The sequence below is a fragment of the Brienomyrus brachyistius genome, chromosome 3 (assembly GCF_023856365.1).
Source record: "Brienomyrus brachyistius isolate T26 chromosome 3, BBRACH_0.4, whole genome shotgun sequence".
NCBI classification, from domain to species: domain Eukaryota; kingdom Metazoa; phylum Chordata; class Actinopteri; order Osteoglossiformes; family Mormyridae; genus Brienomyrus; species Brienomyrus brachyistius.
Window position 1 is genome coordinate 18,539,329 of NC_064535.1, and position 22,445 is coordinate 18,561,773.

At 42.9% G+C, this 22,445-nt stretch overlaps 1 protein-coding gene across 7 annotated transcripts in view; it reads right to left on the bottom strand.

Moving 5' to 3' along the window:
• Positions 1-2,300: 2,300 nt before the first annotated feature.
• hspa12a (heat shock protein 12A) overlaps positions 2,301-22,445 on the bottom strand; it is a 48,156-nt gene continuing 28,011 nt past the window's right edge. For 3 of the 7 annotated variants that reach the window (XM_049008769.1, XM_049008771.1, XM_049008773.1), the window contains 11 exons: positions 21,823-21,899; positions 21,494-21,624; positions 17,802-17,988; positions 17,501-17,605; positions 16,267-16,383; positions 14,324-14,495; positions 8,752-8,838; positions 8,074-8,178; positions 7,530-7,788; positions 5,486-5,589; positions 2,301-4,755 (listed from right to left, as the gene is read on the bottom strand). In XM_049008769.1, the coding sequence (XP_048864726.1) occupies positions 4,124-4,755; positions 5,486-5,589; positions 7,530-7,788; positions 8,074-8,178; positions 8,752-8,838; positions 14,324-14,495; positions 16,267-16,383; positions 17,501-17,605; positions 17,802-17,988; positions 21,494-21,624; positions 21,823-21,899 (1,976 nt within the window). In that variant the 3' untranslated portion in view covers positions 2,301-4,123. The remainder of the gene's footprint in view (positions 4,756-5,485; positions 5,590-7,529; positions 7,789-8,073; positions 8,179-8,751; positions 8,839-14,323; positions 14,496-16,266; positions 16,384-17,500; positions 17,606-17,801; positions 17,989-21,493; positions 21,625-21,822; positions 21,900-22,445) is intronic. The other 4 variants (XM_049008770.1, XM_049008774.1, XM_049008775.1 and 1 more) reach the window with 2 other exon arrangements.

Below are 22,445 nucleotides of genomic sequence, written 5' to 3' on the forward strand. Positions count from 1 at the left end.
ACTGTGCTGTTCATGATGCAGTACTGTACTGTTCAAGTGCTATTAACTTTGCATATAAGTACAGTCCATGAATATTTGGACAGTGACACACAGCTTTGTACACATAGTGGAATTGAAATTAAACGGTCAATATGTGCCTAAAAGGCAGACCATTTGCCTTATATGATTAGCTATATTGGTTGAACTGTGCAGGATTTATAACCATTTTTATACATAGACACCTCCCCCCATTTTAAGGGACCAAAATTGGAAAATTGCCTGTTCTTTCACTAGATCTGTGTGATTGTATCATATAGTGCACAATTAAGCTGATAAAAGGTTGATGTTGTCACTCAACATAAGGGTGTCAATACCAAAACAGGTGTCAATGCCATTAAAGAATGTACAATGATGCTGAAACGAAGCTGTAAAATCTGGAAAAAAATAACCCAGGACAGCAAAAACATTTGATGTGCCAAGATCAACTGTTTCGTAAATTATTAAAAAGAAAACATACTGGTGAGCAGAACAGCAGTACAGTTGTGGAATAATGTCTTACAGACAGATGAGGCGAAGATTCACTAGTATCACAGCGATAGACAGAAAAGTGCAGAGAAAAAAAAACATGATCGTAAGAAATCTACCTCCACTGTAAACCATGGTGGAGGTGGGGTTACAGCTTGGGCATGATTGGCAGCCACTGGAATTGATTCTCCTGCATTTACTGACGACATGATTCCTGATATAAGCTACAGGGTAAAATCTGTGGGGTATAGAGGCATCTCACATTCCAAAGAACGCATCAAAACTCATTAGATGCCGTGTTACACAGCAGTAGGACAATGACCCCAAAGCCTACTGTTAAAGCAACACAAAAAGTGGAATGTTCTTGAAAGGCTGAGTCAATCTCCGAACCTGCATTCGATTGAGCGTGCACTTTACTTGTCCAGGGTGTAATTTCAGCACCTTGGGATATCTGTGGGTTTCAGACTTCAGGCTGTTGTTCACTGCAAAGGATTTGTAATCAATAATTAAACAGGACTATTTTAGGTAATGATATTCATTTGTCCCAGTTCTTTTGGTCCTTAAAATGGGGAAGCTAAAAAAAAATTGAGACAACACCATAATTTTTTGTTTCACTCTTAATTTATGGGTGTGCGGCTGCGAATAATATATACTTTTTTTCCAACTGAAACCTGGTTCATCCCTGTTTATCATTAATGAAGGGCTTCTTCCTTGCTTTATGGGACTTCAGTCCTGCTTCTAGGAGCCTGATGCAAACTATCCTAGCAGTGCACTATACACCTGCACTTAATGTTTGCCTTTCCTTTTTGAATGTCACTTGATATCATCCTCCGAATCATGAGTAAAATCAATTGCTTCCGCCCTTGACCTGGCTAGTTTTTTGTCATTCCCACTGTCTCCAGCTTCACCTTTTTCTTGTGTACTGCTGTCTTAGAAATTCTGAACCTGGAAGCAACCCGCTGCTCAGCGTAGCCTTCTGCCAGCAGAACCACGATTAAGCCAGGTTTTAAAAATGCCGATTTGTTTAAAAATATTGAGTGGTCTCAGTTTTTTTTTTTGCTGTCTGTATAAAAATAGTTGTAACAGCTGCACAGTTCACTTAATGCAGCTTTTCATAACCTTAAATTAAAGGTAACGGGTTTTAAGCATATTTTAACGGTTTAGATCCTATGAAAAATGTGTCACTGTACAAACAGTTACGGAATGCACTGTATGACTTTGAAATTGGTAATGAGACTCAGTGATGTTTAAACAGGAAAACACAAATCTTCTTATACTTTCATTTTTAGATCAGTGAGGCATGAAACTACTGTTGCTTTAGAATTGGCAGAGATGACAGGATCACATGGTGATAAACACATTTTGTAGTCACTAAAACAATTTGCCTGATTGAAAAACTGTGACAGCAAAACTTAAGGTCTCAGTTCACCTTTAAATAAAGGCCTTGTGAAGAGTCTAACTCAGGGGTCTCCAACTCCGGTCCTGGAGAGCTACCGTCCAGTAGGTTTTCTATCCTACCCGGCTTCTGATGAGTCACAACTGTTCCTGGTACTTGCCTGAGAGCAGGTGTGGCTCATCAGAAGCCAAGTAGGGCAGAAAACCTACTGGATAGTAGCTCTCCGGGACCGGAGTTGGAGACCCCTAGTCTAACTTGTCCTCTGCAAAACTTCATAGCAAGAAAGACAGCTTAGCCTTGAAGTCCTGAAGCAAAGGAAGCTGATCTAATTATGTACTGACTCAAAGAAAGTCATTGGGTAGACACTGAATACTGATTCTTTTGAACACATTTCTCCACATCAGATTTTTGATCTCTTTATTTGGTTATTTTCCTTACCATGTTACATTACACTAAAAGTGTTAAAGTGTTCAGTATACAGAAAATAAAAAGTAATATTTCTCCATTCTGTGGTGGCCCCAACATACTGTCAACCATACCACTGCACACTACTGTATAGAACATTGTTATATTTGCGCTATTTGGAAGGATAACATTGAGAAAATTAGTATTTAATGCTGCATTACAATAATAATATTGCTACATTTATAGAGTGAAGGTATTCATGGGGGGGGAAGTCATTTTCATCTGACAATCTTTGGAAGTGTCAAGCTTTGCAAAGTCTGTTTTTTCATGGTATTCATAAAAATTGGAAAACAAATATCCCTCAAAGACAACACAACTCTCTGCCAATTCATACATCCTCCTGCTAAGGTTTAAGGGTCACAGGCATTCTGACACGTCAGAACGAATAACAGCTAAGTTGTTCCGATCAGTCCAAATAGCTTTCAGCATGAGGGTGTACACTAGGCTGGTTTGAAAAATGGAGGGAGAGCATCCACAAAAAGCAGGCACACTTTCCATTCTAAAGCTGCTAAAACAAGAATGCTAAAAAACTGTACAACTTTTTAAATACTGTATTTACAGAAATAAACATTTGCCTTTGTACTTCATAAATCCCAAAGGTTATCATTAGGATTTTTCACTGTGGTCTCTTGAACAGAAAGTTAAAAAAGAAATCGAACACGTGAATTCATTCCCATTTAGCATGGCAGGCGTAACAGAACAAAGGCAGCGGCACTTTGCTATTGCTCTGCTGAAATCAGTTTGCGTGTACTGTATAGCTAGCAGCCTTTTTAAACAAGCTGTTTAATAGATAAGTAACATTTCACATTCTAGGATTTATATTTATTCTTCAGCGCAACGTATATACCAGTGATGTTTTTACTGCAGCTTTGTGTGAACAAATGAACACTGGTCAATAAAGCCAATTGTTCAGGCAGTGGATGAGTCTGTTCTCTCTAGCAAATATTGAACAGATTATCATGTTGAGCAGGCAGTAACTACTCTGACAGCAAGGGCCTTGGAGTTCCTCAAAAACAATGAAAGTACTACAGTAATCCAGTATTAAATGGACCATAATATCTTGTAATAACAGTATTAAATGGACCATAATATCTTGAGAATATGGGAACTGTATGTAAAATGTTTGTTCGTGAAATAAGTTGAAAAAGAGACACCACAATGAGTATGTGGAACTGCAAAATGATCTTTTCAATGCAACTGCATAAAAATCCTCTTTGATATTTATCATTTACTTAGTTTTTGGTTCCTCAGGCTTGTGGGAACACATGATGAAAGCTAGAATTAATCCAGTTTGTGAATTATACTGACTACCAGGTCAGAGGGAGTGGTGACTTTACAAGGTTCAGGCTGAATTACTGCTGGATTATTGTCAGACTGATATATTATTTAATTGCTCCAAACAAGTCCTTCATCTTTCTTTCACACCCACTCCGACCCTGGTTCTGAATGATCAATATACTTACTGTTAATTAATTATCCAACCTAGGAACACCCACTCATTTAAATTAACTGACAATCGCGTTACGAGTGCCAGTACAGGAAAATAAGGATACACTGCTTCACTGTTCAAAATCTCAGTACTTTCAAAACATGATTTTTGTCCCCTTTTAAACCATCTATTGCAGTGCTCTACGAACCAGAATTGAAGGATTTTCTCATGGTACAGCTCGGGCTCGCCATAACCCATGTAAACAAGCAACGCCCTCCCACCATTGCCGGGAAATGCTGGGAGAACGATGCACACTGACCCCCTCCAATCTACTGGCTGAGGAAGTCGATGCTGGCTTTGACACTGCGGGAGGTGGTCACATCAACAGCCATGGCCCGGATCTCCGTGTCCCCAAACTGCATGAGCGTCTGGATCTCTCGACGGGTGGCTGGGCTCTCGGTGCCACTCACATCCAGGCGCAGTGTACCACACTTCCGGACCCCGGGGTCACTGATGAAGGCCACGTCCTCACGCTCTGTGCAGTAGATGTGAATGACGATGACCTGCTGGGAAGGTTTGGCCGGCGTGTAGCTGCGCTTGACTGTCTCACCCAGTGCCACTGACTGGTCGGAGGCGATGAAAGTGTCAAAGACATCGGTGCACCAGCGCGTGCCGTCCTTGACCAGCATTTTGTCGGGTGGGTGCTTACCCTCTACGTAACGGTTGAGTACACCCACCCCGTAGGTCAGCGGTGAGCGCCGCACCTTAATGACGCCCGGGTCCAGGCCAAAGAGTACTGCCCCCTTGAGGATGGTCAGGCCCACGTCGTGTGGGATGATGATGCGGCTGCGGCCTTGCAGCATGTTCTGCACCGCCTGCTGCAGCAGAGGTGACTCTGCGAAGCCACCCACCAGGAACAGGAATTTGATGTTCGTCAACTCTGGTTTCTCAAAAAGTTCACCTGAGGGGCAGCAGGGGGTGAGTTAGAGCATGGCTTTTCTTTGCTTATACAACATCCCTGCCAACTGTGCACAATTTTTAGCAAATGAATGAAAGGACTTGAGTTCAATATCATCTTTAGACAAAGGGCCTCAGTACCAAGTAATCATGATGCCTCAAAGACTATGGCATAATTGCATGACCTGGTTTTTGTGTGCTCAGGCAAGACATGAATTACTGGACCAGTTAATTTTGGACTGGACTCTTGGAGATGGGCCTGTTGGAGGTTAGGGTGCTGCTGCAATGCCTGTAGTATTGCTTCCCTCCCACAAACAACATGGTGTCCACCGTACACACAGCGCATCTCCTCATGCACACTCTTCAGCCAACAGAACATCATTTCAGTTCAAGGTCCAGAAAAAGAAGCTTCACACCTTTTTTTTTAGGTTGCTGATCTCATTTACTGTTAGTTCAATGTGTGGGACAGTCTTTTTGAGGTATTTGTTAATCCTGAACTATTTATTAAATAAACAGTTTTATCTGGTAATCTGTTTTTTTCCTGCTCATCAGGTTGGCCACATTATGAGAAGAACTGGTGAACTCATGGTCTGCATAAACAAAGTGGTTGTCATTTTAAAGCCTCTCATCTGCACGCCATGAGATAGTCCGGGCCGCCTAGTGGCCACATTTAAGATGAGACTGAGCAAAAACTCAAGAGGAGCATGATCAGTGCAGGCGGCAGCTTAACTCACTGAGGTGCTGAATGATGTGGTCAATGGTTGGCTTGAAGAGGGCATTCATTGCATCTGGGTTCATCCGCAGCATTCCTTGGGAGGACCACTTCACAAAATCCACACTGCAAGCATGAAGGGTGAGCTTCAGTCCCCATCCTCAGCTGACATGCAAATTTCACTGAATTCCAGTGTATCCAGGATCTCAATCATTTCACATTATTGCAAAACAACTGCCAGTGTGGATTAAAATGTTAACCCAAATCCACAAATTTGTTGCCTTCCCCACTCTATATATCTGTAACTATACTGGACTCTAACCACTGCACACTATTCGCAGTGCGATTCTATTACCAGAGTACATTAGAGAGAATACCATCATTTTGTCAATAGGTGGAATATAAGTCCCCACAAAGGCAATATTTTTTCAATTATTACCATAGTCTCTGTCTCCTGTAGCTTTCTGATCCCTAGGCAGACTTCACACAGACCAAAGGTATCTATTGGCCTTCTAGAAGCACCTGAATTCTCCAGTGGTTTCTCCATTTCCCCATAATGACTAACACTGCTCCTTAATAGACACAGCACCACATTCAGAGAAGAAACCTCGAATGATGGACCACATTCTCTGTCTCTGGGCAGATATCCGACACACTGACTTCATCAGTACATGTCTGCCAGGAGTTGGGCTGAACTTCAGCATCAGAGCCGTGATTCAAGTACAACTGTAGCTGAAAACACTCCTTGTGTAACCTAATTTGCCCCTCTGTTGGTAACCATTGTCTGCTTTGTAACTGAGGCCAGCAATTCTATATAATAACAGACCACTTACTGTAAATGAGGAACACAAGCTGTAGTGTTCATTTTATCCATATTTAGTATTACTTGTGTCTAAGAAGTTCATTTAAAGAGCTACTTTTATGCAGCAGACTTAAACTGATCTAGTAATGTACTGAGGGCTGTCTAGCACTGAAAAGGCCTTTCGCAGAACAGTAACCCACAGTCACTTAAATTTCAGTCATTTACTTGTTTGTGATTTTATTTTTAGGGCTGTCAAAGTTAATGTGTTAACACTAATTTTAGAGTCATAACGCATTATTTCTTTGTGTTAACTTTGATACCAAAATGGGAGAACAGTATGAGCTTCCTGGTTGCAAATAATGCATGAGCTTCATGATGCTGCATATTCCTAGAATTTGCAGCTAGAATCAAAACATTCAGATGGCTGATAGGTGATAGGAGAAAGGTGAGGAAACATTGTTACTTTGTTCATTTCCTATTAAAAATTGTCAGATGGCTCAAACGATAAAACTCTCTCAATTTGCAATATTTGCTTTATTTTATTAAAGGTTAATACTTTAAAATGAGTATCTTTCTACTCATTAAGTGTACTTTCAATAGTTGTCAAACGTTTGTTTTAGAGCCATTTGCCAAATAGCTTTTGACTTATATAGTTGTTTGTTTCATTCCTAAACAATCATTTTCTGTTTTGAGTGCAGTCACAAACAGAGGGAAAAAACAACCCATGGAACACTGATAAATGTATTATGCATTTTTGTCTTTAGTTTGAGACTTCGGTTTTGGAATAAATAAATAGCTATACTGAATTTACAGTATACATCTTTTTTCTTTTTTGCATACTATTGCTACTTGACTGTATATGCAATTAACTGTGTGATTAATGCCCAAGGTGTGTGACTAAAAAAATAATAATTTGTCAACCATAATTTTAATTTTTAGTGCAGTTTTTATGCTCAGGCTTGATTCAATTTATGCAGGATATCCTTGACTGGCACATCCTATATAAATAAACTCCCCTGACAAACTATTACTTTGCCCAAACCATGAGACTCTTGACAGGAACCTTTTCAGGTATGTAAGACTAACCACCACATCTTCATAGGTGCAAATACTTAATTTATCTGTTTATGTGAATATTACTGTTTCACGTCAACTAGATATGTTGTTGCAGTTGATGTAGCAGTATTGTAGAGCTGGAGATTGGAGATGTCTGACGTTGCCTGAAATAAAATGAAGACACCAGGTCCAGGTTCAGGAGACTCACTTGCTCTTGCGCAGGGCATGCTCTACGCTGTGGCCACGGAACTTCTTGTAATAGTCGATGAATGAGAAGGGTAGGTTGATATTCAGAGGGTTGCTCCTGTCCGGCGCTGCAGCCCTCTTTCGTGACTCAAAAGCGATCATCAGATCAACCCAGGCTGCCGGACGCTTTATCTTGAACTGGTCAATAAAGTCCGGCCCAAAGATTTTGCAAAGAAGCTTCTCAAACTCATAATCGATGCCAATAGATCCATAGGGACCACCTGGAAAAGGTGCAAATGGCACACTTTCAAGCAGTTAAAGTTAGAGAGCCAATTCAATGGCATATAGCAGTTACAAAGTTAGCCAGGAGGCTGAAAAGCATCGTTATAAAAAGCAAACCATGTCAAATGTGAAATGTTACTTCCAGTGAAAATCATTTTCAGTCGAGGGGCACAACATTCCATGTTTCACAATGAACTACCTTTGTTGTGTTAAACAGTACCTATGCACGAATCCAATGACATGTCCACGTTTATGAATAACTGTGCACTGAGTAATAATTGTACCTGAGGCTTTATAGAGCTCTTTCAGGTGTCCCTCTGGCAGGCGGATCTGGTGAACAGTCAGGTCCACTGTGCCGCCACCACAGTCCACCACCACATAGCGGTCACCTGGAAAGGTAAACCAGGCGGGTCAACGTCAGGGTGAGGGTCAGCCAACACTCAGCAAACTGCGCTACTGACTGGCCCCCTCTGATGCTCAAACCAAGAATCATAAATCTCACCCTATGTGCGCACCGTAAGCTGACATCATGTTAAGGCCACCAATGAGCGACAACATAGCATTGAGGGATCTGCTAATCCAAGAATGCACTGGCGGGGGGGGGGGGGGGGGGGGGGGGGGGTCATTTTGATTTCTTCATTCCTTTAAACCGTATACTCCATTCTTGCAGAAAAATAGATGATGATAAGACAATAAGATGAAGTCATTTTTTATAGATTTTCCAAACCCCATTTTAAAAATGAGAGGCTTTGCAATCTGCCCAAAAGAAATAGCCATCACATAAAACATGAGATCAAAGACACTCCAGACACCTACAGACGGGAAGATGCTAAGTCCCTTTTAGCAGCTACGACTACATTTCACTTGAATAATGCCAGCGGTGTTAGAAACAGCAAGAGCAAACAGTGTGGGGGCACAGGGGAGATGGTGACCAGAGAAAGAGAAAGAATGAGAGACTCTACCTTCTTCCAGCTCCGACCAAAGCTCTCCTATGACATTTTCCACCAAAAAGGTACGGCTCTGCCGGTTGCGCCGGACGTGCTCCTTTGCTGGTCATTAACAAAGAAAGAAGGTAAGCTGAACGTGAGGTGGCAAAGCGCTGGGCACGGCTGGCTGGTGTGCGGTCAGGCAAGCAGCAGGCTAGCGGGGCCCTCGCGTGTGCACGCCACTGAGGGGCCCCGCTAATGGCACACTCCCTACAGACCTGCTCTGAGGACTGTGCCTGCAGCTGGGGAAGGGAGGATATAGCGCCTAACACTACAGTGCAGCAGGGTTGGAAATGCACGCAAGTGTGTATGGGTTAGGACGTGTGAAAGAGTCCCGTTTTCGGGAGCTCAGATGCTGGTTAGTGGTGAAAATATGAGGCTTCCTCTACACGCATCAGCTCGAAAAGCAAAGTAATCAAAACTTTTAAAGTCATAATGGTATTCATTAAACATCAGCTAAGTGAACAGCGCTGGTGCCCTTCCTGGCTGCAGTTAAGTTAAACAGGTACACAGAGAGCTCCAGATGCAGGGGCACATGTAAGAATGGGATTCCCTGCCAGATGTGCCCCATGCAGCACAGTGTCAATAAAACCCAGCTCTCACTCTGTACATGACCATTTTTCATCTGATCCCAGTGCTGCAGCGTCACTCATTAGCTCCAAGAACACAGGGACAACCACTGTGAAAACTCAGTAGAGCCAGACCCATAATCTCATTATCCAGACAGCTGGCTGTCACCTTCTACTTTAATATAAGCACATGAGAGCTCTTTTGTTGTTTCCTATTGTTTGAAGAACAACAGCTACGTTGATTAGGAACTGTGCCAATCAAAACAACAAACACTTTTCTAGGATTTAATCAAAGCCTTGCCAAAAGACAAAGTGTCCATTGTTTGTACGTTAAATTGAATCATTAATGAACTCCAACCACAGCTACCGAAGCTGTGCGAAGAGGACAGAGCTGGAGTTAGAGCAGCTATGGGTGACCATACACAAGATGCACATTTATACATCACCTGGTATACAAAGTAATACACCAGGCCAAGCCAATCGTCAGCAAAGATAAATATATTGCTCATTCGAACCTTAATCATAAATATACACATAGGGCTAAAATGCAATTTTTGCAATAGTTAATGAAGTAGTGGCACAACTGCACCAGTGAAAGGAGTGTATTGGATGTATGTATTGGATGAGGAAATAATGAGATATTTCTGCCCTGAAAAATGGTCTCCACGACTTCAAAAATGGTCCTCCCCCATAACATACTTTTATTACGTTGTGGGGAAACATCTGGTCCCCACAATGTAATATACAGTCAGACCTCGGACATTCACGAGGTTAGGTTCCAGAACCCATCGCGAATGAGGAGGATTCGTGGATGTTTGGTAGAGTCACTAAAAATGGTAATATGTGTTTATTTCTATAGTTTAAACCCTAAATATTACCCCAGTCACGCTCCCAAAACACTTTAATTTCATGTAAAAGTTAGCTTAATGCATTACTTTAAAAAAAAAACAAAACAATGTTTGATGTTGAAATAGAGTACAGTATTGCCTAACGGATGTTTGTCACACTAGCACATTTACAGTACAGTACATGTTACCCCTACTAATCATAGAACACAGCATTGGCTGCCATTTTCTTTTGTATTCACAGTAAGGTAAAATGAGTAAACAAACCCTTTTAGTGTTTATAGCAAATGCGTCTTGAGAGGGATACCCAGGACGCATTTGTCATGCATGTAAACATTAGCACCTTTCAAGAAATTTTTAATTTCTGTGCGTGGAATTCACGCTAATGTGTACTTACTATTACAAAATAGTAAATTAACTATTTTCTAATATTTATGTAACCATTAGCGTTCCAAAGCAAATGAACTTTGCGAATGGGATTCACGTCTTGTAAAGGTACAGTACAGTATGCACATAAAAAGGAACGTTTCCATAAGAAAGCCACATTTATTTAAGGGATTTTTTAAACTGATTTATATTGTATGTCTTGAACTTTCCCCAAAAACACAGTAGAATCTTCATCCATCCATCCATCCATTTTCCAAACCGCTTATCCTATTGGGTCGCGGGGGTTCCGGAGCCTATCCCGGAAGCAATGGGCACGAGGCAGGGAACAACCCAGGACGGGGGGCCAGCCCATCGCAGGGCACACTCACACACCATTCACCCCCACACGCACACCTATGGGCAATTTAGTAACTCCAATTAGCCTCAGCATGTTTTTGGATTGTGGGGGGAAACCGGAGTACCCGGAGGAAACCCCACGTCGACATGGGGAGAACATGCAAACTCCACACACATGTGACCCAGGCGGAGACTCGAACCCGGGTCCCAGAGGTGTGAGGCAACAGTGCTAACCACTGCACCACCATGCCGCCCAGAATCTTCATTAACAAAATTTTCCTTACCAATTTTACACTTGCATAAATTTGCATAATTTTACGTAAAAGTATGAAAACATAAATTACTATGAAAATTAAACACTTCTGTGGGAAAAAATCGTGAATCCAAATAAGTTCAATTCCAATGAAATTTCCACGGATCTGTAAATTCGCGAATCACGAAGCGCGAATGCACGAGGGCTAACTGCATATATAATCCATCCACACACACACACACACACACACACACACACACACAGACACAGACACACACAGACACACAAAGTCCACTTATTCATATATTTATGGGGACTCTCTATTCATCTCCATGGGCATAATCCCATAACCCTAATCCCAACCATGACAACCTTGACCCCAACCTAGCCCTAAATTTAACCAAAGATAACCAAACAAAATACGAGACTTTTGGCATTTTTAATTTTTCGATTGCATTCACAGATTTTGATCAAATTTAGGTTATCCATGTGGGTACCATAAAAATGTCCCCAGAAGGTAAAAAGTTACAGGTTGTGCAGGAGGTAGCGCTATCGTTCGGCAACCGGAGGGTTGCAGGTTTGAGCCCAGGTTCCTCCTGACCCCATCAAAGTGTCCTTGAGCAAGACACTGAACCCCAAATTGCTCCCTGTGAGCAGGTTGGCGCCTTGCATGGCAGCCTCCACTACCGGTGTGTGAATGCGAGGCATAAAATGTACAACGCTTTGAGTACTCGTAGGAGTAGAAAAGCGCTATATAAATGCAGTCCATTTACCATTTATCATATTGTGGGGACACACATACACACATACACAGACAGACAAACACACAAATAACCGCTTCCCCAGAAACAAATTCTAACAGTTAATGAAAAAAGACTGTTTGGTTCCCCACCATTTAACTAAGAATTTCTTCAAACGGATTCAGGGTAAATACTCCAGGACAGGAGTCCTGCCTTCTACACTGTGACTTTTGCCTCAGGCTCCAGAATCACCGGAACCTAATGTTGGGAGAGTTGTTGTGGAAAACGGATGAAAATGCTGCACCTAGATCAAAATGAAATAATGCTCTATTTTCCACCTGTACCAAGTACGAGTTCAGGTACATTCTTTAGTTTTGGTATATGCCATCTCGCTCTCCTTTATGACATACACACATATACTGTATAGAGGAGCGCAGGGTCAGCGATTCATCTGGCTCCCCTGGAGCATTTTGCAAAGTTAAAAGTCTTGCACAAGACCTCAAGACTATTCTGCCAACAATGGGATTCGAAACGGGCAACCTTCCCATCACAGCCACAGAGGAATAACCCACTGAACCACACACCACCAACATCCATAACTGTTTTTATTTATTTTTAATGCGGATGAGAAATGTGTTTTGAGTCGTGTATAGGCAGCAAAAAAACTATTAAAAAGAAATTAGACTTGAAGCACTAGAGTCAAGCAGACTGTACTCTTTACAGAAGCTGCCCAAAAGGCAGCGTGATGCATCAGATGGAATTTTTGCATTTCAGTTATTAAGCTTAAGGCCTCATATGCATCCTGGCCAAACAGATCAGCAGTGATACATGAATTAACCTTGATATGTCAGCGCCGAACGTAGCCATTCAACCATGCAGTGGCCTGACTACCATAAAAACCATTAGAAAGGTAAAGAAAGAAGAGAGAAGACATGTGAGAAAGGAGGTGTTGAGGCCACCAGGACATGTTTCCCAGAAGTGCCGTGTCACTAAGCTCCAGCAAGCGACCCGCCTTCATCATGCTTTTGGAAAACGTACCCTCTATGAGCCAGTCCATTAGTGTGGAGAGACAAGAGTCAAGAATGACAAAGGAAGTTGATGCTGTGTGCCTGTGTCGGGGGGGGGGGGCCGGGGGGGTCATGCGGGGGCGGGGGGGGGGGGGGGGGGGGTTGTCTCAGCACTGGTTTGCTATTGCTGCTTCACTGGCTGCTGGCAAAACTGGACTGAATGTCCCTGAGCTCAGAGAGAGGCACCATCTGGAACTGATGTACGTAAAAATTTGAAACGTGTGTCCAGATTACGACTGAGTCAGGGAATGCAACAATCCGTGCACAAAAATGCTGGAAATGCTAATTAAGTACGAAATGAAACTGCAGTATGTGTGTGTGCCTTTCGGCTGCTGATCCGTAACTGCCGCCAACTGCACTGGTGTAACATTCAAGCCGAACCGCATCATGGCTGTTGTTGTATGTCAGAGACACTAATACCATTGCCAATGTGCGATGGTTAAGTAGCAAGAGCAAGCAAAACAAGATGGTGGCATGAGACAGCATCTCCCCAGGTCCCAAGGGCGAACCTTTTTGCCTGCATGCATGTATAGAACAAGCTGTGAAACAAACATGACAAGGGACAAGTTTGGAAAACGAGATTTACAGGATTGGAACTGAGATACGAAAACAGGCTGCGTATATCAAGCCAGATCTGTCAATGATGTGAATCTCTGGATATACACAAGTGCCTTCATAATCACCATGCAGCAATGGCAGACCACTGACAGGCAGGCATGTACGTCAGACGGATACATGGAGCAACACGAACATGAAACACTGAAAGTGAAAAATGGGAAAGGATGGGCTACAGCAGTCAGTACTGCTGCTCACTTTCACACATAGTCTCCTTTCTCACAGACACACCCACGTGCGGTCAAAACCAGGACAGCCAGGTCACACTGCACACTGGCTGCACCAAAGAGTCACAGAACATTCTGGAATGACAACCAAGAGGTGTCGTTCCACCTCCACAGCTGCATCCTATTTAACGTTAAGACTAAATCTTTTCTGCTGAGCTGATTGTGACTGTAATCAAGGCCGAGTAGTGAAGATGAACTCCCCTGAGTTACCACAGCACCCCCCCAGTTCAGAGCTTCCAACAGTCCTGTCAGAACATTACAGGACTGCTCATGGAAACAATGACCCAGCAGGAGAACCCAGAGACCAGACTAAGACTGCCTTCAGTATCATCCCTCTGAAAAGGCCTTTGTGTCTAGAACAATGGTTCTGAACCATTTCAGAGAAAAATTCTTTAATAAAATACCCATCAAGCCTTTAATTAGCTAAGAAGGGTGGGGGGTTGAGCTTCACAGGAGCTGTGACTGGTGTGCAGTGTGTACTGTCAATTCGGGGAGGGGGTGGGGCTTACCTTGCACCATCCCTGCCCCCACGCTTTCAGTGGGGCTGTAACCATTCACAGCAGTCTTGGAGCACAGGTCAATCATCTGATGCAGACGGAGCTTGCGGCAATAAATGGAAGCGGCCTCCGGCTCCAGGGCAATGATGAGCTGGTCGGGGTTGTCGCGGGAAACCAGGCCAGCCTGGAGAGTTGAGTCAGGTTCATAGTGGGAAGTTCAGAGGTCAGGCTCCTCCGTGGGATGCGACCACCAAATGCAGGAGACGATTCATACAGACATCATTCTCTACTACTGTAAGCCAGGCAGTTCCCTCATGTTCCGCTATGGATCACATTGTTCATACATTCGTATGCTGGTGGCAATCACAGCCCCGCCGAGCATTTTCTCCATAACACAGCAAATGTAAACATTAATTCACAAATGAATACAAACGCGATGGAGGGATGCCCACCATTCAAAATGAACACCCGCTCTGAGTCTGGAGCCACAGGGTGCCCGCAGGCTTTTTATTCTGAGTTACATTCACAGGGAAAATGTAGTCTGACTACCGCAGTGAGAAAGTACAGAGGCAAGCCAGAGTGACAATGGGGGGGGGGACATCTGCACTCCGATTTCCTGTCTAGAATCACTAATGCCTCAGTGAAGGTGCTGAGTCACTGCTGACGTAGTAACCCTCCCCGTTCCAGTGCTGCAGATGTCAGGAGGCAGGACGCTCTGCAGCACCTCACCCCCCCTTCCCCCCCACCACATCAGGCTGCCCTCCATATTCCTACCTCCAGCACCGTCACCCTCGCTGTATCCCCCTCCTGTTCCATCTCCCTCTCCTCTACAACTCCCTTTTCTCCTCCTTTGCACCTCCCTTAGGTCCCACTGCAGGGCGCACATCCCCTTCCCCACCCCAGCACTCTCATCGGTCTCCTCCAGCCCCTCCAGTCTCTGCGGGATGGATACATGGCAGTGAGCTGCCACGCCCATGTTCTTAATATAGTGCTCCTGCATTATTGATGGGTCCCTCTGCAGAGAAGCTGTGGTGATGCAAATTTACTGTGCCCAGGCAGCTGCAGTAGCACTGATCCACCACCAGAGGGATGAGCTATGGAACAGTTCCGGAACAAAGGGATACTCTGTCCTGAAAGTGGATCCCATTTTAATCGATCTGAGGCTGCAGTCTCATAGGGGACAGTGAGGAGCACAGGGAGACTCACACAGACTCATTCACTGAGTTCAACACATGCCTAATGACTTAATGAGAAATAAAGGTATATCACTTGCAGTGGGTGAGATTATCATGCACAGATAATCACGGCTTATTTCTGATAGGAACCAAGTCTGGTTTAATAAATTTGGCACATGTCAGTGCCTGACAGGACACTACTGTCTCAGAAAGGCTAAAATATTACAATGCAATACCTTATAACAAGGCTATTCAATTAGTTTTCCCAGCTGCACAAAACCAAGGGGGGGGGGGTGTTGATCATGCAGTCAGGATGACATTGTGCTTTGGGAGCAGACCAGAGTTCACTATTTGAGTCCCCCCGCTACATAAGTGTATCTGCACATTCCCCAGAGCTGTCTGTACCCCACTTCTGCTTGCCTCACCTCTATTTATATGTGTCAATGCTTATTTATTCATTGCACATTTATCATCTTTATGTTTTTCTGTTCATAGAAAAAATATTCAGTTTTTTATACTTGAACTTTGTCTTGATTTTATCTTTAATTGTACGCTTCATGCCACCTGCACCAAAATGAATTCTTTTTGTACTTAGCAAATAAAAAGACTCCGATTCTTATTTCAGAAGAGCCAACTTTTTCATTTAAAATGTAGCCCCTTTCAGTAAAGCACTAAAACAGCTCTGATGAGGGATAGGAAAGCTGACATCACAGCCCGGGGATGAGCAGGTAGATCCTGCTAACTTATATTCTGGCTGGTCTTCCCTTCAGGGCCCCTCACCTTGTAGGCCGCTTCTCTCATGAACTGCTTGGCCGGCTGCTTCCAGATGGCCGGCACTGTGATCACCCACCTCACATCTGCGTTGTTGAACTCGCCGCCTGTCTGGTCACTCAGCTCCTGCAACGTACACAATCCAGAGTCATCGACTGATATGAGGCCACACTTTAATGCACAGGAGGTTTCTGGTTCACAGCGTATTTCTGACTGGCTGTTAGAGGTTTGACAAAACAACCCAAACTCTTATCAACACAGAAGCATTTACTCAAAGATGATGTCATATACCAAAAATGCTCCTGCAGAGACTAGACCCATATTGCAGAAAATTCCTTTCCTGAGCGTTAAGATAGGAATGATATGATAGGATTTTTCCCAATTTTGTATTACAGAAGCAAATCCTAACACACATTAGGAATCCTATCTTATCTTACTTCATCCTGTCTTATCTCATATTAGGCAAGCATAAATACTCAATACTCAATCGGCTTTTATGTCTGTTACCTTGTAACTGATGCTACTTTTCTAATCTTGCAGAGCTATTTTGTAACCCAATAACGTTAGATTTTCTTAAAAAAAAGACAGCATCCATACTTAAAAAAAAAAAAAAACTACTACTGCTACTAATAATAATACACAACTTTGTATTAAAGAAGAAAGCATCATGAGCTGAACTATGGTTTGTTTGTTGAAGGCATGGTATCCTTTACAGCCCAGGTACATTACTGTACCTCCTCCTTCCCACTGGGGGCTTTGATAGGAAACAAAGACCCATGAACCAGTCCAACTACACCGGGCATTCGATAATCATGATTGAAAGCTTCCTTAATTACGATGAGTTCTTCCACTCATGGAAACTACAGATGGCCCACTCAGGGTATGACTTGAATGATATTACATTAAGTTTAAATATCACAATAAGTTTGAAGGTTATTCATTTAGCATAAAGGTCCCCGTTCCCGTTGTGTAGTATGAAAGCGACACACAAAAGCGGGCTGAAGCTACAAAAGTTCCAGGTCGTAAGAGCCCAAGGCCTTGTAAACTCGGAGCAGATTCTGGAACTTTGATGTGAAAGCGCATAGTGACTTCAGCTGTAATGGCATTTTTCGGGACCTAACCCTAGTTGCCATGGTTACCAAACAGTTAAGCTAGGATCTGCAAGTTGGGAAGTTTCTGTAATATAGCTCTAGAAGACTAAGTTGCTAACACAGGTGGTGGTTTTGGTGTAGGAAGATTGTACCTTGAGAGCTTGGTCTTTAAAGAATGACAGAGCGTAAGAAAATATATCCAGTGCCTTAACTCGCTTCCCATTGGCTGCCTGAATATCTGTCTCAATGGAGAGGTTCTGCAGACAAAATAAAAATGTCAGTGTCACCTCGCTGTATCCACAAACATGCATGGCTGTACGGTGTGCTAAAGAGTGTCTCAGGCCTAAGGAATGGAGGAAAGAATGTTATGCACATTTAGGATACATGTCTGACTTGTTGAAAAAACATGCTATAACCTCCAGACACATGCAGAAGTGTTTTAAGCATGTTCACCGCTAAGGTGTGAAGCTTCATCTTGAACTTCTCCAGGTAGAACCAGTGTTTGGCCTCAGTAGGGTCCAGGTCATGGTAGAAGTCACGGGCCGCATAGCCAAAACTGTGGAACTTCCGGTCAGGGGTCAAAAGAATGGTGGTGGGAGTCTTCTGATTGGATACTCCTGGGTCTCCCCCCTCCCAGCGCCTGTGGAGTACAGTTGCAGGCTGTCCTACAAGGTGTTCACAGAAAGCATGGATGGGCATTCCATCCAGGCTACTTATCTGCCTGGGGCAGGCTCCAGGCCCCACTACACTGTACTAAATAAACAGCATGATGATGTTTGGATGGATGGATGGATGGATGAATGGATAGATGGATGGATGAATGGATGGACGGACGGACTGGCCCTTATAAAAGAGCTAGTGATGCAGTGTCTGCAAAAATTGTGTCTTTCATGTCAGCTACATAGCTCTGTAAGTTGTGACTAAACCCTAACTGACCACTGATAGGAAAAGAACAGGAAAACATTTTAAAACTTGCCAATTAAATGAACAATAATGAGCTTCATTCCCAAAAATATGAGCATGAGTGTTGAAGGCTGTTCAAGTCGCACAACATGCATCTTATGCATAATATAAAACCATTTATGTTACATGTTACATGGGACTGTCCGGCCTACGGCTTAACCCAATTTGGCCAATAAAGTAGCAGCTCTTTATCAAAAAACCTTTATTTTTACTTAATTCATTGTTTTCTTTTTACTTTTTTTCTTTCCTGGATGAGTATCATTCTCAAACTTGCCCTCCCATTTTACATACAGTACCAGTCAACAATTTGGACATGCCAAGCCTCCTACAAAGGAGAGTAATACAGTTGAATCACTTGGTCATCTGACCTAAACACGGTATAGATGGTTTGTGAAGAGTTCAGATCAGACTGTTATGGAGAAATGGCCAATGAACAAGTCCTGAACACGTTTTTGAAGTACCAGCAGTTCAGTACCTGCTGCAGTGGAAAAGGACCCACAGAGAAACACAGACAGACAAGCACAGACACAGAGACACAGACAGACCTGTACAGACACAGGGAGACATGGACAGATGCTGAGAAACAAATGGGGATACAAGAATAAGATTCAAGAGTTTATCTGTCATATGCACAGTACACAGTCAGTTCCACTTTGCAATGAAAGACTTACTCTGCTTGTCCTGTTAAACAGAGGTGCTCATAATGCAGACTAGGGCTGATCATTCCAGTCCTTCCAATAGCTCATCCCAGCATTTTATGCCCTGTGAGACTTCGATCACCTTTTCAGGACAAACACACTCGAGCTCATTTCCTTGGGAATGAATACCTTCATTGCTGACTGTATAAGTGCTTCTTCATCTTTGTGTGTCCACCTGCTCGCTCTCTCTCTCTCTCTTTCTGAGCAATGAGAAGCAACTCAGCTACACAAATAGATCAAATCGAAGTGCACTGGGCTGAGGTCCTCACTTAACCAAGGCAAAAGCATAGATAGTGACTTTTCAAAAAGCACATCTGGACCCCAAGTTGTCTAAGCATATGCATTTGATTCGGGGAGTGGGGGCACTGGGTTAATGCATGCATGATGTCATGGTGGTGTGTGAGCCACACAGCTGGGGATTTGCTTTAAGCCCCTCTTCAGTCCCTGGGGTGATGTTCCATGCTAGCGTTCTAGAGAAAATCCATCAAGCATCAGGGGAGACCTGGCTGCGAGTCAGGAGATGATCCCTCCCAGAGAAAGGGAGAGATATGATCCAATGGAACTGAACTCTTCAGTCAATCACCAGGAAAATTCAATAAGTCATATATGTATGTAAGTGATAATACACCCATGTATAAATCATACCTCCAGTCAATCCCTAATTTTACCAATAATCACTAACAAATAAAGCCATTTGTGAGATCACATGACATATGGAAAACATGTCGCATTTTGTGAACATGCAGTTAGGACCATAAATATTTGGACAGAGACAAAGTTTTTCAATTTTTAAGTTCTGTACATTACCACAATAAATTTTTAAAGAAACAAGTCAGATGCAGTTGAAGTGCAGATTTCCAGCTTTAATGTGGGTAGAAGAAAAACATTGTATAAAAATGTGGGGAACTAAAGTAATTTTTCTACACAATCCCCTCCTTTCAGAGGCTCATAAGTAATTGGACAAATTAATATAACTGCAAATAAAATGTTCAATTCTATTACTTAGTTGAAAACCAATTGCAGGCAATGACTGCTTGAAGTCTTGAACTCATGGACATGACCAGACATTAGATTTCCTCCTTTTTAATGCTCTGCCAGGCCTTTACTGCAGCAGCTTTCAGTTGTTGTTTGTTTCAGGGTTTTTCTGTCTGTAGTTTAATCTTTAGCAAGTGAAATACATGCTCAATTGGGTTGAGATCAGGTGACTGACTTGGCTATTCGAGAATATTCCACTTCTTTGCTTTAATAAAGTCCTGGGTTGCTTTTGCTGTGTATTTTGGGTCATTTTCCATCCGTATTATGAAACGCCGCCCAATCAATTTGGCTGCATTTTGCTGAATTTGAGCAGACATGATGTCTCTGAACACCTCAGCATTCATTCGGCTGCTTCCATCCTGGGTCACATCATCAAGAAACACTAAAGACCCACTGCCACTGGCAGCCATGCATGCCCAAGCCATCACACTGCCTCCATGTTTTACAGATGATACGATGTTCTTTGGATCATAAGCTGTTCCAGCCCTTCTCCACACTTTTTTCTTTCCATCATTCTGATACAGGTTGATCTTGGTTTCATCTGTCCAAGGAATGCTGTTCCAGAACTGTGCTGGCTTTTTAAGATGTTTTTTTGCAAAGTCCAATCTAGCTTTTCTATTCTTAAGGCTTATGAGTGGCTTGTATCTTGCAGTGAACCCTCTGTATTTGCTTTCATGCAGTCTTCTCTTTATGGGAGACTTGGATATTGACACGCCTACCTCCTGCAGAGTGTTGTTCACTTGGTTTACTGTTACGAAGGGGTTTCTCTTCATCATGGAAATGATTCTGCGATCATCCACCACTGTTGTCGTCCGTGGACGTCCAGGCCTTTTTGTGTTGCTGAGTTCACCAATACTTTCTTTCTTTCTCAGGATGTACCAAACTGTGGATTGTGCCACTCATAATGTTGTGGCAATTTCTCGAATTGTTTTTTTCTGTTATCGCAGCCTAAGGATGGCCTGTTTCACCTGCATACTGAGCTCCTTTGACCGCATGTTGTATGCTCACACCTCAATCTTCTAAATTCAAATATGACACCTCAAATGAACTCCAGGCCTTTTATCTGCTTAATTGATAATGAAAGAACAAAAGAATTGCCCACACCTGTCCATGAAATAGCTTTTAAGTGAATTGTCCAATTACTTTTGGCCCCTTTAAAAAGAGGGTGGCACATGTTGACGAGCTGAAACTCCTAAACCCTTCAATCAATTTGAACGTGGATACCCTAAAATGAAATCTCAGAGTCTGCACTTTATGTCCATGCCCATTGTATAACTTCAATTGGAATATATTTCAGTAAACAAGTAAAATAGTAAAACCTGTTTCAGTGTTCAAATATATATGGATCTAACTGTATTTTGGCGCTGAAATGGTAACTGACAAACCCTTCTCTGTGATTGGATGACAAATGGCTCAGTTTCCTTTGCCCCGCCCACCTCCCTGCCTCACCTCATGATGTGGATACATTCAGGCTCCTTGGTGAAACTGTAGGCGTAGCCGCTGGATGTGGTGCCGAAGTCAATGGCAACCACAACCACAAATGAGGGTGCTGAAGGCTCATTGCTGTCTGCATCTTTCTGCTGAAAGGACCAGTGTTTAATTACTTTGGTCTAAGCAGCTGTAACTTGTATATATAAATATACCTGTATGTATACACCATTAGAAGCAAAAAAAACAGTGCATAGTACTCCATATTTTAACACCCATATGCCAAAGGAACAAAGTTCGGACTTTGTTAAGCAGCCCAAAATGGAGAGCTTTTGTCTGCAGTGTCTTACCGATGAATGGGACGGAGACAGGGGCGTGATGCCGGGATCCCCCAGGCTTTTGGCAGGAGATGCAGTTGACATTGCGTCTGAGGAGAAGCAGAGAAGAAAGGGCAACAGTGAAGCTCCATTCTTACAGTATTAAATGCTGCACAGGCAAGGCGTGCGTGGCCCACCGGCTACCCAATGATGGAGAAACAGAATGAAACACACACACTGTCCTGATGTTTTCCAAATTATTGCTTATGGAACAATAACGTGCTAAAACCTATAGAGAACTGCCGCCTCATTGTCTGGGAGTAAAAGAGAAGTCAGTCATCAACAGGGGTATTAACCCAACAGCATCCCCTGATTTTACCCATGCACAATTCTGCGGCACACTTATACACAGACAACTGAAAACACAACAGTCAAAATAGATTTTCTATCTTAAAACAGGTACCAGTATTTTACAACACAACATAGAAATTCATTCACTGCAGAAGTTGCTGTTTCAATACTGCAGATGAATGAAAAGATGCCGTATATTAGTACAGACATTACACAAAAGAGCAATGCTATCTCACCATGCCTTCTGATTAACACTTAACCATGCCAATACCCACACTGGGTCTCCTACTCTAATTCCTGCTGCA